Source organism: Gorilla gorilla, chromosome 15, assembly GCF_029281585.2.
Source record: "Gorilla gorilla gorilla isolate KB3781 chromosome 15, NHGRI_mGorGor1-v2.1_pri, whole genome shotgun sequence".
NCBI classification, from domain to species: Eukaryota; Metazoa; Chordata; class Mammalia; order Primates; family Hominidae; genus Gorilla; species Gorilla gorilla.
The window spans coordinates 19,930,614-19,946,694 of record NC_073239.2 but is presented as its reverse complement, the minus strand read 5'-3'; the positions used below and the strand labels follow the sequence as shown (position 1 = coordinate 19,946,694).

The following is a 16,081-nucleotide window of genomic DNA, read 5'->3' as shown; positions in this document are numbered from 1 at the left end:
GAGTAACCTGGCTAAGATCTCTGCATATGGCAAGTCTGTGGGCTGTAGAAGTAAGGCCATACGGGAAGAAAGGCTGGCAATGGAAAAGCACATGAATTGGGCTTCCCCCTCTATATGGCTTTCCAGCCTAGAAAACACATTTGTATACGTGATCAGGTAGCTGGAACACAGGAAGTGCTCAACACCTTTAGCCATTATCATATGTGCTCAGTACTTTTTGGTGTCATTTAATCCTCTCAGTAATTGTGTGAGATATGTCTTATCATGATCCCTATTTGGCAGATAAGGAAACTAAGACTTAGAAGTTAAGTTACTTACCCAAGATTACAGAGTAAGTGGTAACAACAGAGTTCCAACTGAGGTTCCTTGGACTCCAAATCTGTACTTTTACACTCTTGGTGGTTCTGCCATCCTAACATATCTGATTGCTTCTCTCAGCAACCTTGTAATGTGGGCAGCTGGTATATCTCATTTTTCAGGTGAGGAAACCAAAGACTGTTAGGCAACATGCCTAAGAAAAAATGCTACTGATAAATGGCTTAAGCAGAATACTGCATCTAATCCAATGTTGTTCTTTACACACTCATTCTTATTGTACATAGGTAATAAGAGTTTCAGAGTTTGACAATCCAACTGATGTAAGTAACAGATGCATAATAGTACAAATATATTTTTTCTGGCAAATGGAGGCCTTGGGATAAAAAAAACCGGAACTCAATTGCCTATAAAAATAAGAAGTAATAGTATGATAGTGTGTTTTCTTTCTTCATTCAGGGACATTGTTTCACATATATGTAAGCAAATATTTAATTAGAAAGGCAAAACATGACTTCCACTAGGATGCTTAAATAGGAAAATATAGAATAATTTTGACTAGATCTCTGTAAACACATGGAATTTTACTAAACTTATTTGATTATGGGGCTTCCATTTAAAAACAAAATGGTAACTGATTAGCATCATCAGCCAAATGATTCCAATACTATCTAATCCAGCAGGTCACCCACTAGCTCAGTTTCCTTTTATTATTTAGATTCACTCCAATTTTCATATTTAGTTACCAATTGTGGGCCAAATTGCACTGTAACTTTCCTGGTTGTACCTTCATTGACTGCACCCAATCTGAAAAGCATGGAAGAATAAGTGGATTGGGATGAGACTTAACAAATATTTTTTGCTTTAATTTTTACATGAAGGGATATGCTGATAATTTTTATATTTACCTATGAGAGTATTCTATAATGGTTATGGGAAATGGAATCAAATTTCTGTTTAAAAAGTTATTAAGAGGTTTAATTAAAAAAGCAGATCCTTGGCTGGGCACAGCAGCTCATGCCTGTAATCCCAGCACTTTGGGAGGCCAAGGAGTATGCATCATGAGGTCAGGAGTGCGAGACTAGCTGGCCAATGTGGTGAAACCCTGTCTCTATTAATAATACAAAAAGTAGCTGGGCATGGTGGTGCGGGCCTGTAGTCCCAGCTACTTGGGAGGCTGAGGCAGAAGAATCCCTTGAACCCAGGAGGTGGAGGTTACATTGAGCAGAGATCGTGCCACTGCACTCCAGCCTGGGAGACAGAGTGAGACTCTGTCTCAAAAATAATAAATAAATAAATAAATAAATAAGCAGATCCTAAGTGAAATAAGCAAAACACTGAAAGAAAAATATCATATGATCACTTATATGTAGAATCCAAAACAAAAAAGGTCAAATATACATGTAGATAGAATAAAACAGTGGTTACCAGGGGTGATGCGAGGAGCGGGGAGAGGTGGGGAGATGTAGGTGGAAGAGTGCAAAGCGTCATCAGGATGAACAAGCCTAGAGATCTAATGTCCAACATGAGGACTAGAGTTAATAAAATTGTGTTGTACTGTTTTAGGGATTTTTGTTAAATAAGTAAATTTTAGCTGCTCTTGCCACACACAAAAATAGTCACTATGTGAGATGATACATATGTTAATCTGCTTTTCTATAGTAACCATTTTACTGTCTGTATCCTGTAACACCATGTTGTAAACCTCAAATATATCTAATAAAATATATTTTAAAATACAAAAAATGTTAAAAAGAGAGAGAGAAGATCCTTGGTGTAAATGAAGCTCCCAGGCACCACTCTGGGGCACTGAGTCCTTACTTTCTGAGAGCCCAGTACTACCAACGAATCACTGAGATGACCTGTGGCAGCCCGAACTATTTTTTCTGGAGTTCTTCCATCTGACTACCGACGATACCTGGCTCTGATTAGCTCATGAGATCACAGGCAGGATTTTAGGCAGCAGGCATTGTTCCCTGGGTAAATACCAGTCAGAGTATGGCCAGTGGGTACAGGCTTGGGTGTGTCAGTGGATTTCCTCCATCTCTAAGGCCAAAGAAGAGTTCTAGGCACAGCATGTCAAAAGAAAGCACGCTCCACGTGCATTCCTATGGAAAGGTGAACAGGTTGCATTTGAAAGCCAATGGAATACGGGTGTTGCACCGGATTTCATCACATAGCTGGAAAGCAAACCGGATGAGACTACACAATGGACTGAGTGTCCATATCTGGGCCTTCAGAAAAACACTGCTTTGTTTAAAAAGAGGGGACCCAGTTGCTCCACCAAGGTAGGAAAATATGCTTGTTCTTCAGGAAATGAAAATCATCCATAGTTTTCATTACTCAAATGAGGTCTTGAAGCATTTTCATACATTTGAAAAATTTAAAAATCAAAGAAAAACCTTCCTTTTATTTGAGAACAAAATGTAAGTGAAAGGAGAAGAATCAGGCTTAAAAAGTCCACATTTATAGTTCTTTTAGCTTAGATATTTCACAAATTAATCATTACAGTTTGTTTTAATAGGGCATGATTATGAACAAAAAAGATACCCAGATATAATTAGAGTCTATCCAGAGTGTACGTTGTATGAACAGGTCTATTTGCAAACAACCGGTGAGTGGAGAAGAATTTGCTATCAAAAACCCCTCCCAGATACCGAACCACAAAGCTATGTCAATATCAAATTGCTATTCAATAGCCAGCCCTGGAGGAGCACGGCACCCTGCAGGTGATGAGATGCTCATGCTGTGCCTTGCCCTTGCACCAATGGCAGAGCTGGGAGGAAGGAAGGTGACAGTGCTGTGGCCACATGGGTTACGACTCAGGAAAGACTGGCAACAAAGAGGAGGTGTTGCTTCTTCATGGTCTCATAAACACTTCCTTTTGCTTTTCCCTTGAGCTTCTTAATTATCTAGATTTCTTTATCCCAATGAAAACAGTGTGGTTGACTAGAAAGAGACATCTATGTTAGTGTTCAGTTTCTTAGAGCTAACTTTTTTGGGCTTTATTTTCTCTACCTTATAAAATGTGGATAAAGCCACCAACCTTATAAAGAGAGGATTTGAAATATCAACTGAGTGTGAGCATCAGGAAAAATGGAAGGGTTCACAGTGGCGACCAGTGGGATAGGGTTAGAGGGAGATGTTGGCAAAAATCAACTAATTTTCTTTATATAGCTCTGTCTTACTTGATTTGTTAAAGAAGTATTATGTTAATAATTTACAAAATTATATAAATATTTTTAAAAATCAAATAAAGGGAAAAACTCACATAAGGCAACTTGCAGAGTGTCTGATATATAGTAGATATTCTGTAAATGGTAGCTATTATCATTATTTCAAAGTCTTGATTCTGAAAACAAAAATCTAGGGTTCCTGGCACAGTTGAATGGAAGACAAGTCTATTTTCTATAAATGATAATAGAGAGACAACTTGGCTGCTGCTTTAGATATTATTGAAAGATAACTATAGGAATGGATTCATATGCATAATTTTCTTTTCTGCCCACAGGAATCATAGACTGGAAAGAAATAATTTCTGTCCTGAATTGTTGCCAGACAGTGTTTTACACAGTAATGCAGGAAAAATTTGAACTTAACCCAATACATCATCATGAATGTTGACATGCCCTTGAAGCTGGCTTCTCCCACTATCTGTAAACAGAGCCACACGCTCACTCTCTGTATAACTCAACTTCTCTCTCTCTCAAAAGAGATGATCACAAAATACAGCCCTTCAATTTACTTTTATCAACATAAAGTTGACTCTATGTAATATAAGTTTAAACATTTGTTGATTTTCTATGGAGAACATACTAAGCTTTGTGATATCATACACGATCTAACTGGTCTCTATTAGATTATTAAGTTCCCAGGATAAAGTGTGTAGAACTATATTTATTGGTGTTATCCCAAACTAGAACCAAACCCTGAGCTAATTTTTTTAAAAATCCCTATCTTTAAAGATTTTCCCATCAGTTACACATTTGCTATCTGTTTGTTGATCCTTAAAATTATAATCAGAGCAAGATAGAACACTAATTATTTCTTTTTTGGGCTGAACATCTTTAAAGAAGAAAAGGAGGTAAAACAGGCTTTTACAGTTTCCTATAGGTTTAGGTTCATATTTGGGGTGAGAATGATTATGTTCACATGTAACGTAGATAAAAAATGACAGAGTAGAAGGAAAACCTGTGCCCCAGCCACACATCAGAGGCAAATCCTATAGACCTCAAGGGAAGGAAAACATAACCCTTTAGCCAAATAATAACTTTGAAGTAGATTTCAAAGTGGAGAGGAAAACTGGGAAACAATTCATACAAGATTTTGCTTCTGGGGAGAAATTCACATTTTCCAGGCTAGCAGAGAGCATGCCAGCCAAACATCACTTGCCTTAGCACAACTGATAGGGGACTTCCAGTTCTTATAAATATACAGATAAAAACCAATGCACCCAGTTTGGGGAGGTCCTGTAAGGACAGCAAGCTACAAAGTCACATTGGCAAGACTGGGTATGCAAACCATCTCCAATAGGGAAATCCTTGGGCAAGCTTAGTCCCAAGCCAAAGAGACAACAGATCAGAACAACTCTTTGCCTGGGTTTAGTTTGAAGGATGGGGGGAAATTTGGGTCTATCCCAATTTTATCCACACATGTTTTTACACCCAGTGAACCAAACCAGAGCATGACAAAGCTATGATTACTTTGCTCCCCACAGAAGGTCAAGCATATTTAAATTACAGACTGGTTTTCTTTATTCACTGTGAAGTTTAAGATACTGGCCAAGACACTGGTATTAGAGTTGGAGGAAGTGTGGCAAGGATTATAATCTTTGACTAATATGGTGGTAATTTAAGAAGTGTAGGCAAGACAAGCACACCTATTAAAATATTTTATACATAAGTTGGAAGTATATGAGGGCAGTATCAGGAACTAAATTCACCACATTTTAAATTCACATTTTTAAAAAACAGTTTATGGCTAAACTGGGCAGGAGGCGTATTTTGTGGGTAACATACTTCTGACTGGGTACAGGATCAGAGAGGAGAGCCCGGGGCAGCTGGAGCATGCACAGTACCTGTCGTTCTTGATGGGAACTCCACTTGCAGCTCCAGGACTCCAGTTCCTATTATTCGGCTGCCATGAACCTAACAGAAGGAACTTCAGCTCTGTGCCGTGCTGCACTTGGATCCCGGCTACAGGGGCCCTTGATCTGGACCCTGTGCTTCAGAGGGCACCATTCTGGCCCTCTGCCAGCCAGGCCCACCCCACATGGCCAAAGGGACATCCACCTACAGCCCGCCCACACCTTCTTCTAGACCATGCTCTCTGCACCTGGAACTGTAGCAGTTCCTTTGTTCCATCGCTGTCTCTCCCCTTACCCAGAAGACTTTCAGTATTATATTAAGTATCATATTGGCTACTGTTGTCCTCGACTGTCCTCTGCTGCAGTGCCCCTCTCAGCTGCAGCAACTTCTTGCTGGAAGTTGTTTGGAAATTTCATGTCTAAAAGACCCCACGGACTCACCACCTTAGGCTGAAGAAATAGGAAAACCCAAAATACGCTGTGTAGAACACCATGGTGGTTTATGTCCAAGACATTAGGGTAGACAGGTTGAACAGCAGACATGCTGCCTGAGAAATTCTCCCAATTGGCAGGACAAGAGCTACCTATCTGTAAAATAAGCATCTACGGGGTACCTGCTCTGCTTTTCTTAAAGGTGTTGTCAAGCCAGTTGGCCATTCTGCATGTAGCCCATTCATTTGGTGTTCTACCACAACTAGGAGCTGACTGAAAAGGCTGAAAATGAGCTTAGTTCATAACCTTCCATGTGAAGTGATTAAGAAGGCTTAATTGAGAATTCATGTTAACTTTATACAGCTATTCCAGAGGAAGAAATCTCTTGATTGTGGTAGAATTCTTCCCAAAGTGGCCTCAAATGTTTTGTTTCATCTCTAACTTCTGCTGCTAAGTGCTAGTTATTTACAGTAAACAGATATCCAGCTACTGCTATTTATGATAATGGGCCCTTATCTGAGTTTAAAGACCTTATCAACAGGCACTGTAAGCAGGCTGCCAGTCCATAAGCCTTGATAAGGAATTCAGGCTGAATGGATGGCAGTGGCATCTGATAATGACCTAAGGCACACTGAGGGAGAAGACCCTTGCTCAGTGAGCTGTGTTGGTGCCCACAACTGGAGTCAGCTGTGACTGCTCAATATTAATTGGGGCAATATCTCAAAATAAATCTGTCTCTACTTAAACTTACGCATTTGTAAGATCACCTTGCATCTAGAAATAGTTATCATTGGCTGAATGCCTACCATTTGCCAGGCTCCGTGTTAAGACCTTTGCATATATTAACACATTAAAATTCTCATAACAATCATGTTGTAATAATAATGACTAACATTCACTGAACCATCACTGCATGCCAGGCCATACTGAGGAGCTTTATATAGTCTCATTTAACCCTCATTTGACTGTTTGACATGGCTATTACTATTATTTTTTCCTAACAAATGAGGAAACTGGGCTAGGGTCAGGGTAGGAAATGTGAGGCTGTCACATAGTCAATAACTAAGATCTCCCTCCAGGTCTTGTGCTTCCAACCGCTAAACAGATGCCTTGCTGTAAGGAGATGGACTGATCACTACCATTTTACCAATGAGGGAACTGCAGGTACGCTATTCAAGGCCACACTGTTGGACAATGGTAAAAAGTGTAATGAGAACTTCGGTGTGTCTCTCCCCACAAGATTGTTCTTCCTGTTCTACACAGCTCTGATTGTATATGCTCTTCAGTAATTGGCAAACAAAGTTTAAACTCTGTTAGAAATTACAGAGTAGGAAAAAATAAGAGTTCTGCTCCTATAAATGAAATCATGGCACCTGAATTATGCATGGTTGAGCTCCAAGATGGGCCAGCAAGTCATTCCCACCTGATCAGTTGAGAAGGTCTTCCCTGAAGGCAGGGCTTGATCTTGGCAGAGCCGTTAGAAGCATTTCCTTTGGATAACATACTTTTCTTTAAACTGTTCTATATTTTCTAAATTTTCTACGATGAGCATACATTACTTTTGAAAGTAAATGTTCACAGACAAAACATGAATGCATTCTCATGTTAAAACATTCAACATCACAAAGCCCTTCTCTTAAACTCTCGCCTTCTCCTCCTCTATTCCAATCTCCTCTCCAGAGGTATGAATTTCAGTATGAATTCCTATAGAGCTGAACTACCCTATATGAAAGTTACTACCCACATGTTGGAAGTTACTACCCACGTGGCCATTGAGCACCTGAAATGTCCTAGTTGAGATGTGCTGTTAACATAAAATATACACCAGATTTTTAAATTTAGTATAAAAGAAGAATGCAAATATCTCATATAATTTTTATATCAATTACACATTGAAATGAGAAATTATAGAGACAGTAAAAAGATCAGTGGTTGCCAGGGATTAAGTGGGGTGGGGAGAGATGAATAGGCAGAACACAGAGGATTTTCAGGGCAGTGAAATTACTCTGTATGATACTATAATGGTGAATATATGTCATTATACATTTGTTCAAACTCATAGAAGGTACAGCACCAAGAGTGAGCCCTAATGTAAACTATGGACTTGGGTGATAATGACTTGTTAATGTAGGTTCATCAATTAAAACAAATGGACTGCTCTGATGGGGGATGTTGATCATGGGGAAGATGATGCATGTGTGGGGGCATGGGGTTCATAGGAAGTCTCTACCTCTTGCTCAGTTTTGCTGTGCACCTAAAATTGCTCTAAAAATAGTCAAGAAAAATGAATATACTGGGTTAAATAAAATATATTATTAAATTAATTTCACCTGTTTCTTTTTATTTTTTAAATGTAGCTACTAAAAATGTGGTTCACATATTTCTATTAGATAGCACTGCTCTAGAGTCTAGATCATTTTTAGTGCACTTATACACATGTATTTAAGAAATACATATATATTTTGGTGCTTTATAACATAAATATGCATTACTTTTATGCTTGGATTAATTTTTTTAAGTCAAATCTTTAAAGGCAGTGGACATTAAATTAATTCTTTTCTTCTTCCACTTCTCTTCCTCCTCTTCTTCCTCTTCCTCTACATCTCCCTTTTATACTTAACAACCCACAAAGCCTTAGAGTGAAGAAAGAAAGAAGTATTCCTGGCCATACACATGCCGAGGTGAGCATACCTGATATTTGACTTAAATCAACACAGGCACAGGTTAACTAAAGGGTATCTATCCCCTTGTTGGATAAAAGGAGCTAGTCAGTGAAGAAGGCTTCGGCATTATTGAGTCCTAGATAAAAGATCTATAAGATACTAGCAAAAATGACCAGCAATATCCGAATGTTCTATTCTTATCACGTCATCTCTTTTTCTCAGACATTTTCTACAATAGGCACAATCCCATTACTGTCTGTTGAGTAAAAGCACCTACTGCTTCAATTTGATGAACATTGCCCATAATGTGCCACATCAAAACACCACCTCATTTCAGCTACTGAATTCTGCTAGTTGCTGTAAATAAATGCTGATGCATGTTACCTATGTTATCACTACTTTGCTAAATTCTAAATAAAGTCACTTTTAAAATATTTTATAATGCATCTAATTGATTTTATTCTAAGTAAATACCTGATAATGTCCAGTTCAGTGGATAATGCAAAAGAAATGACCCCAAACAAGCTCCCACTATCCCCTGGCCCCTGCTTTAAAAAATGGCTAAATATACATAATTTACACCGACTGCATTTGTGTAAGTGATGAACTGGAAGCATGCACATTCTTTTGTTGGGCAGGAAGGGTGTTTATTGCATTCTAGCAAGTCATTAGCACATACAAAACATTAGCAGCTCTTACTTGGCCTCAGTGCAGAGCCTCCTTGAGGGCAATGGAGAGAAAAAGAATATTAGCATGAGCCGAGGTGCCCTGATAACTCATGACTTTCATTCCTGCAAGTGCCCCTTGATGCTCTGTCCCATTTGAGTCCTTGTGGTTACATGCTGCCTAGATAAAGAATTGCAACTCAAGTCCTGTTTATTCCTTTGCTTACTCACTGCTGCTTCAAGACAAGCTTCCCAAGGGGTAAGATGGAACACCGGACAGGGATCTCTGCAATTTTCTTCTAACTGGTAATTCTCCCAGTCCTACAAACCAAGTTTTCCTTAAGCAGATTCCATGGGAACTGTTTTAAATGCTCCATATTAATAAGCCATTTAAAAAATGTTTCTTTTCCCCTCCCCCTATTCCTCACCATCTTTTTCGTTTATTCAAGAAAGAATAAAGAGAAACGAAAACTAGAATACAGAGATTTTCAACTTTTTATAAGATGCTATATATCACTGTATTTAAGACAATCTTTTGAAATGTAAAAAAAATTCCCCCTGAATTAGGATTGACTTCATCTGAGTAGATACCATCTACTGTAACAGCCCAACCCTGTCCCCTCAGGTCTTGGCAGCTAAAGGTGAGTAAGGCCCCCCTCCTTCCCCATACCCCTGCCTGAGAAACTGCCAGGAAGCTCTCAGGCAGCATCAGCAGGCAGGAAGTGGGGTGGGAGTGAGGGGGTCTCCACCCATTAGCAGCTGCTTATGCAGTAGGCAGGGAAACTTTCCTACAGAAAGATCAGGTCAGCAGATACTCCAAACCAATTTCTACCACATGCTACCTAGTTGTGGAATTAAATTAAAAAGCTAAGAAGGGACCTGGAATGCCAATCCCCTTGTTTTCCTCCTACCTTGTGCCTGGCACCCAGAAGAATACAACAAGAACAGCTGGATTTGGCAGCTGAAAGGGAATTCTTAGGTAACTGGAAGGAAGTGAAGGCAGCACACACCAAGGAATGCTGTCTGCACGATACGTCATGTGCCAATGATGAAATGTCAAGACCCGTCATTGTCCAAGTGCTCATTCAGATTCAACCAAAAGACAAATTTGACAGATTATCAGAATCTTCCAGGATGGGTGGTGGGTATAGTGGGGAAAGGAGTGAGGTCATTTTTTAAAAAAATGACTCAGTTTTTTTTTAAAAGCAAAATAATGTTATCACCTCAGTGGTTTAGCTATAGTCCATTCTAGAGCAACTGAAAAGAAGTTTTGCCAGCAGCTGGGAGAATATTTCCAAATAACTCACTTCAGATTATATTAGAGCTCTAAAATAAAAAATGAATAGACAATAAACAAGTGTTTGTCCATTAGATCTCAGTGCATTTTTGTTAACACTTTACTTGCAGGAGATATTTGATTTTTTCTTACGCTATTTCCTTAACAGTGATTTGCTATTCCTTTAATAAGTGGATAAAAGTTGTGTCCATTGTTTCACATGCACATTAAAAATAAGTTTTTATGGCTGGGCGTGGTGGCTCACGCCTGCAATCCCAGAACTCTGGGAGGCCAAGGCGGGTGGATCACCTGAGGTCAGGAGTTCGAGACCAGCCTGACCAACATGGAGAAACCCTGTCTCTAAAAAAAATATACAAAATTAGCTGGGTGTGGTGGTGCATGTCTGTAATCCCAGCTACGAGGGAGGCTGAGGCAGGAGAATAGCTTGAACCCGGGAGACGGAGGTTGCGGTGAGCCGAGATTGTGCCATTGCACTCCAGCCTGGGCAACAAGAGCAAAACTCTGTCCCAAAATAAATAAATAAATAAATAAATAAATAAATAAATAAATAAATAAATACATTTTTACATGCCCCTAACAATAGAAAAACATTAAATGGTTACCTCTGCAAATGTGTTCCGATTTGCTTGCAAGCCAACTTTCACTACCTCAAAAGGGTTAACTACAATGGCTTCTGTTAGTCCAGATCCCAATCCAGCAATGGCGAATGTCTAGAAAAATTAAATCAGTCAATACTTTAAAACTAGTTATCATGTGTATGGGGTTAAACATCCTATTCATTACACTATGCAGCTGAACGTTATGAAGAGAATGGAGAAACCTACATAAATGCACCATATTCCATTACTAAACAGCTTTAGTTCTTGATTAGATGCTGACAATTCATGAAGAAGAAATTACAGAAGCCACAAACCACATCCTAACAATTTCAAAATAAAATGTCAAAGCCCCATCAACGACTCTTTCCTTTAACAAAGAGCAAGGTTGTTTTACTGATTTAAAGGTGGATACTAAAACATCTGCACATATAACAATTAAGAGAATTTGAATTGTAAAAGGAGAGCTTCATTCTTAAACATCTACTTAAATTCCTTTATTGAGCATATAAGAAATCCAAGGAGCAGAACCACAAATAAAATGTTTCTAAAAAGCTAAATTTCAGGTAACAACATAGCTGGAAACATTTAACTCTATGTTCATGTTTTTAGAGTCACTATTCTGGACTATTAACAAACAAAAATTATTTTTTATTCATCTTTTCCCTATTTTAAAAAACACCGGCAATTGACGCAGTCTTCTAAACCTAAAAGCTGAGATCAGAAATGGCTAGATGTGCACCCACAGTCCCAGCTGCTCGGCAGCTGAAGTGGGAGGATCACTCGAGCCTAAGAGTTCAAGGCTGCAGTGAGCTATGATTGAACAACTGTACTGCAGCCTGAGCAACAGAGTGAGACCCTGTCTCAAATAAAATAAAAAAAAAAAGAAGAAGAAAAAGAAGAAAAGAAAGACAAAGACAAATAAATGACTAGGTTATTCTGAAAGGCTCAAATAAAATCTAGAAAACTTATCAAAAGGTGACTGTATGTCAAGTTCTTATTCGCTATCTGTTAAGAATTTCTGCACTAGGAAAGGACAATTTTCTAGAATTTTCCTCTAGGTAGAATGCTTATGTGTTTTCCAGAAAATCTGCATCAAAAATAAGCACAGCAATTAAAACATGCACACACAAGACAGAAGAACAAAATGAAATAAAGCCCCAATCTCCAAAACAGATGCTGGAAAAAAGGTAATTATTTAGTGCTGAACCTCCAATTCCAGGACAAGAGGCAGTACTATAGACAACCAAGAGAAGAATAAAACCAGTGAAGACTAAATAACAGGTAACTCTTGTTAATGGGCTCTAATATCTTCTAAATAGGAGAGGACAGAGGGAGAAAGGAATATCTTCTAAAAGAGAAGAAGGAGGGAGAAAGGAATGTTGTGTAACCTTAGAAAGGGAGGCACAAAGGCAGGATCCAGAGACAGGAGGTCTAGGTTTAGGTCCAATTCTAGCACTTATTGGCTGTGTGACTAGAGCTGTAACACACAGTAGCTTGTGCATAGACAAAGGTGCCCAACCAAGGATGCTTGGAGGCTGGAATCCAGCTTGCCCCTCACTTGCTAAGAGAAGCCCTGGAGAGGCATCGGTCAGGAGAAGGGGCATCTTTTCACTATTTACACAAAGGTGCCATGGGTGCTAGTTGTGGCTCTGTTGTATACATTGCTGAATCTCTGATGAGCCACAGTTTTCTCATCTGTAAAATGGAGATAATAATATCTAATTTCCCTGCTTATAAAGTTATTTTAAGGCTCAAAATAATGTGTGAAACCATTTCATAGAGTGCTATGCAAACACCATTGTTCTTGTTGCGCATAAAAAAGGAAGAATGGGCCAGGTGCAATGGCTCACGCCTGTAATCCCAGCACTTTGGGAGGCCAAGTTGGGTGGATGACCTGAGGTCAGAAGTTCAAGACCAGCCTGGCCAACATGGTGAAACCCCATCTCTACTAAAAATACAAAAATTAGCTGGGCTTGGTGGTGCATGCCTGTAATCCCAGCTTCTAGGGAGGCTGAGGCAGGAGAATCACTGGAACCCAGGAGGCGGAGGTTGCAGTGAGCTGAGATCATGCCACTGCACTCCAGCCTGGGCGACAGATCGAGACTCTGTCTCGAAAAAAAAAAAAAGAAAAAGAAAAAGAAAAAAAGAAAGAAATTGCATACAGATTCTAGGAGAGAGAGACTCACTGATGATGTTTCCATTTCATCTCCCTTCATTATAATTTTAAACATATTTGTATAGGGTAACTCATCAAATATTTTATTCGTTTATCTCAGACTTCCATCATAGAAGCCGAAAGTGGAAAAAAAAAATACTAGTCCCAAACTCTTTTGACTGGGAAAGCTAAAATCCAGATGTCCAGGTTTTTATTACTTACTCTATGCAATCTTCCAAATAATTCACTTTTTTGTTCTTCTATAAAACTCAGCTACATTTGCTGTCAGAACTAGTGTTCAGCAGTCCCTTGTCAAAAGAATTGATCAGCTATCAGCAGATCATGTTACGTAGGTTGTTCCAGAAACCTACATTTACTGTTGGGTTTCCAGTCTCCTAGGCTTTTCATGTGAGAGCACCAGGGGACGTTTAACAGCTGTTTAAATGTCTAGCCATATAAAAAAAAGTAACTGAAATAAATGAGTTCAAGAAAAGAGAAGAACCGTACACAGTTGGCATGCATTTGGTTATAGTAGCTGCAGTGACCAAATGCTTTTCTGTTTCAATTCTCAAGAGTCCAAAGACCTACAGTCTCTCACATGGTACCAATGTTTGACACAAGAACAGCCAGCTGGCCCTCTGGAGACAATATTTTATTGTTTCTCACTAGGAAATTTTTAATCCTCTTTTTTGCCAAGCTGTTTCCAAACTTAAGAATGACATTAAGGGAAGATGCCAAAGAATTAAAAGGAAAAAATCCTAGCTAGTTTCGAGATTCATGGTTATCACTGCTCCTCTCTAGGAGGCCATGTCTCCCAGCTATCTTGTATAGGCAAGGGCTGGACAAGACATTGCTTTGTTATAACAAAAAGTGATGCTATTAGGTTTCCTAACAGGATTTTTCCTAGAAAAGGGGCATGTATGATTTTTTAAAAATAACAGATACTTCTTCTTGGACAGCCTATTTGGCAGAATACATATTCTCAAATATTGTCCATTTTATTGGACAAATGAGGGCATTTTCCTAGAGGCTGGAGTACATTGCCAATTGGAGGGCCAATGCAGATTTTGTTTTGCTTTGCTTTGCAGACTTGGAAGGAGAAATTAGTGCATTTGCTCTCTCAGGGGCTCTTGTTGCACACACATTTGTAGAACCCACTTGGTCAATACAATTAACTTCTGTGAAAAGCAGCAAAGTCACCAAGAAGGAGGGGAATGGCATAGGGAAATGTTCAAATCACCAAGTGAATTTTGTGTGATACATGAGATATGTCATTGTAATATTACAATTCTCCTTAGCTGAGTTGTTTACAGTCATTCCTATAAAAGGCCCTTCAGTCTGCATCTGACCACAGAGTGACTTTATCCCAAGGGATCGATCTGAAGTCTTATATTTACTACAGCTGGTGCAAAAGATGGAAAAGTGACCTGTTTGGCATGTTGACTTTTGCACAGATATATGCAGTATGTATGTAAATACATGCATGTCTTGGTTTAAAAAGAGTCTTTGATAAATGTACTCTTTATTTCATATTCTTGACCATATCTCATATGGGGCCTTTCCAGACATATCATTATTATCATAAATTCATCACTGGGAGCTATAAAACAGCCAAATTGTGAGTTATTAGGAAGATGGCTTTCAACAAGTAGCTGAACATTGAATAACTCGAATTCATATTTTAGTAGCTGGGCTTGGAAATCAAAAGAGTTTTTGTTTCTAGATTTTGCTTTATGAAATAACACACACATTTAAGTATAATAAATACTCTCACTTACCAATGCTGGTGACAGTGACACATATCCCAGCAATTTCTTGTACTGCTCAAAGGTGAAAAACTGTGAAACAAAACCAAACTCACAGATTTATAACAATTTTCCTGCAACAAACTCTTTAATTGACTCAAATTTCTTTGGTAAATCATTATGTTAACCAGCATTTCAAAAAATGATAAACTATCTAATACAGTTTTTAATCCTGTCTCGGGTAGTTGCTATTGGATCTTTCTTTAACATTCACAGTTTCAAATGCAGTTATAATAACCTACAGAAGAACTGATGAAATCCTTTAGAGCAGTAAATGAACCATACAACTTCTATTTACCATGACCATTTTCAGTTTCCCCAGACATCAATATATGGCAGTGATTCAACATTATAGTCCTAGAGACCTGACATCTTTGGTCTCCTATGTTTTCTCTATGAACTGCTTTCCCAGTGAAAGCCCAATTTTCTAACACATTTGTAGAAGACATCCACTTTTCAGCCTTAACTTGCATTTCTATTGTGGTGTCTCCCCACTGCTCCATGGAATTGAAAACACTAAATAATTATGAAGATGCCATGATAAACTAGGGAAGGACCCAAGGAGGTTATCTAGTCCATCCCCTGCCATAAAGCAAGACTGTCCTCAACCTGAATGAAGAAAGAAAGCTGCTAATTCCTTCCTTCAAAACTGATGGTGATGAAGATGGTGAAGGTATTGTTGGTTTCTTCAGTAGACAATGTTCAGTATCATTTTCTCTGCAAACAAATTTCAATGGAGGTGAATCTAATCAATTGCTTCATATAATACATTTTCCCCCTTTTTTCTTCCTGTATTCTACTTTTTGAGCAACAACTGTGCTTGAACATGTTTTGCTCCTGGGTAGCATGTTCAGGTAGCTGTCAACACCACTGATAAGGCATGTTTTTAAGTTCTGCTAGAGTCTGATTCTCGAGACCCCAAAAATGTTATGGGTATTATATGGTCCCCAATATTTTCTATTCTATTACTTTATAGCCCAGTAAAATGGGGCAAGAAAGCAAAACCAGATTTCAGAGCCAAAAATACTCTGTTGTTAGGAAGAAGTAGCTCCTTATAGATGGCT

General features: G+C 38.8%; 1 protein-coding gene across 4 annotated transcripts in view; it reads right to left on the bottom strand.

Moving 5' to 3' along the window:
- Positions 1–16,081, bottom strand: part of SLC25A21 (solute carrier family 25 member 21) — a 498,283-nt gene that overhangs the window by 34,968 nt on the left and 447,234 nt on the right. For all 4 annotated transcript variants that reach the window (XM_055361149.1, XM_055361151.1, XM_055361150.2 and 1 more), the window contains 2 exons: positions 14,991–15,050; positions 11,061–11,168 (listed from right to left, as the gene is read on the bottom strand). In XM_055361149.1, coding sequence (XP_055217124.1) covers positions 11,061–11,168; positions 14,991–15,050 — 168 coding nt within the window. The remainder of the gene's footprint in view (positions 1–11,060; positions 11,169–14,990; positions 15,051–16,081) is intronic.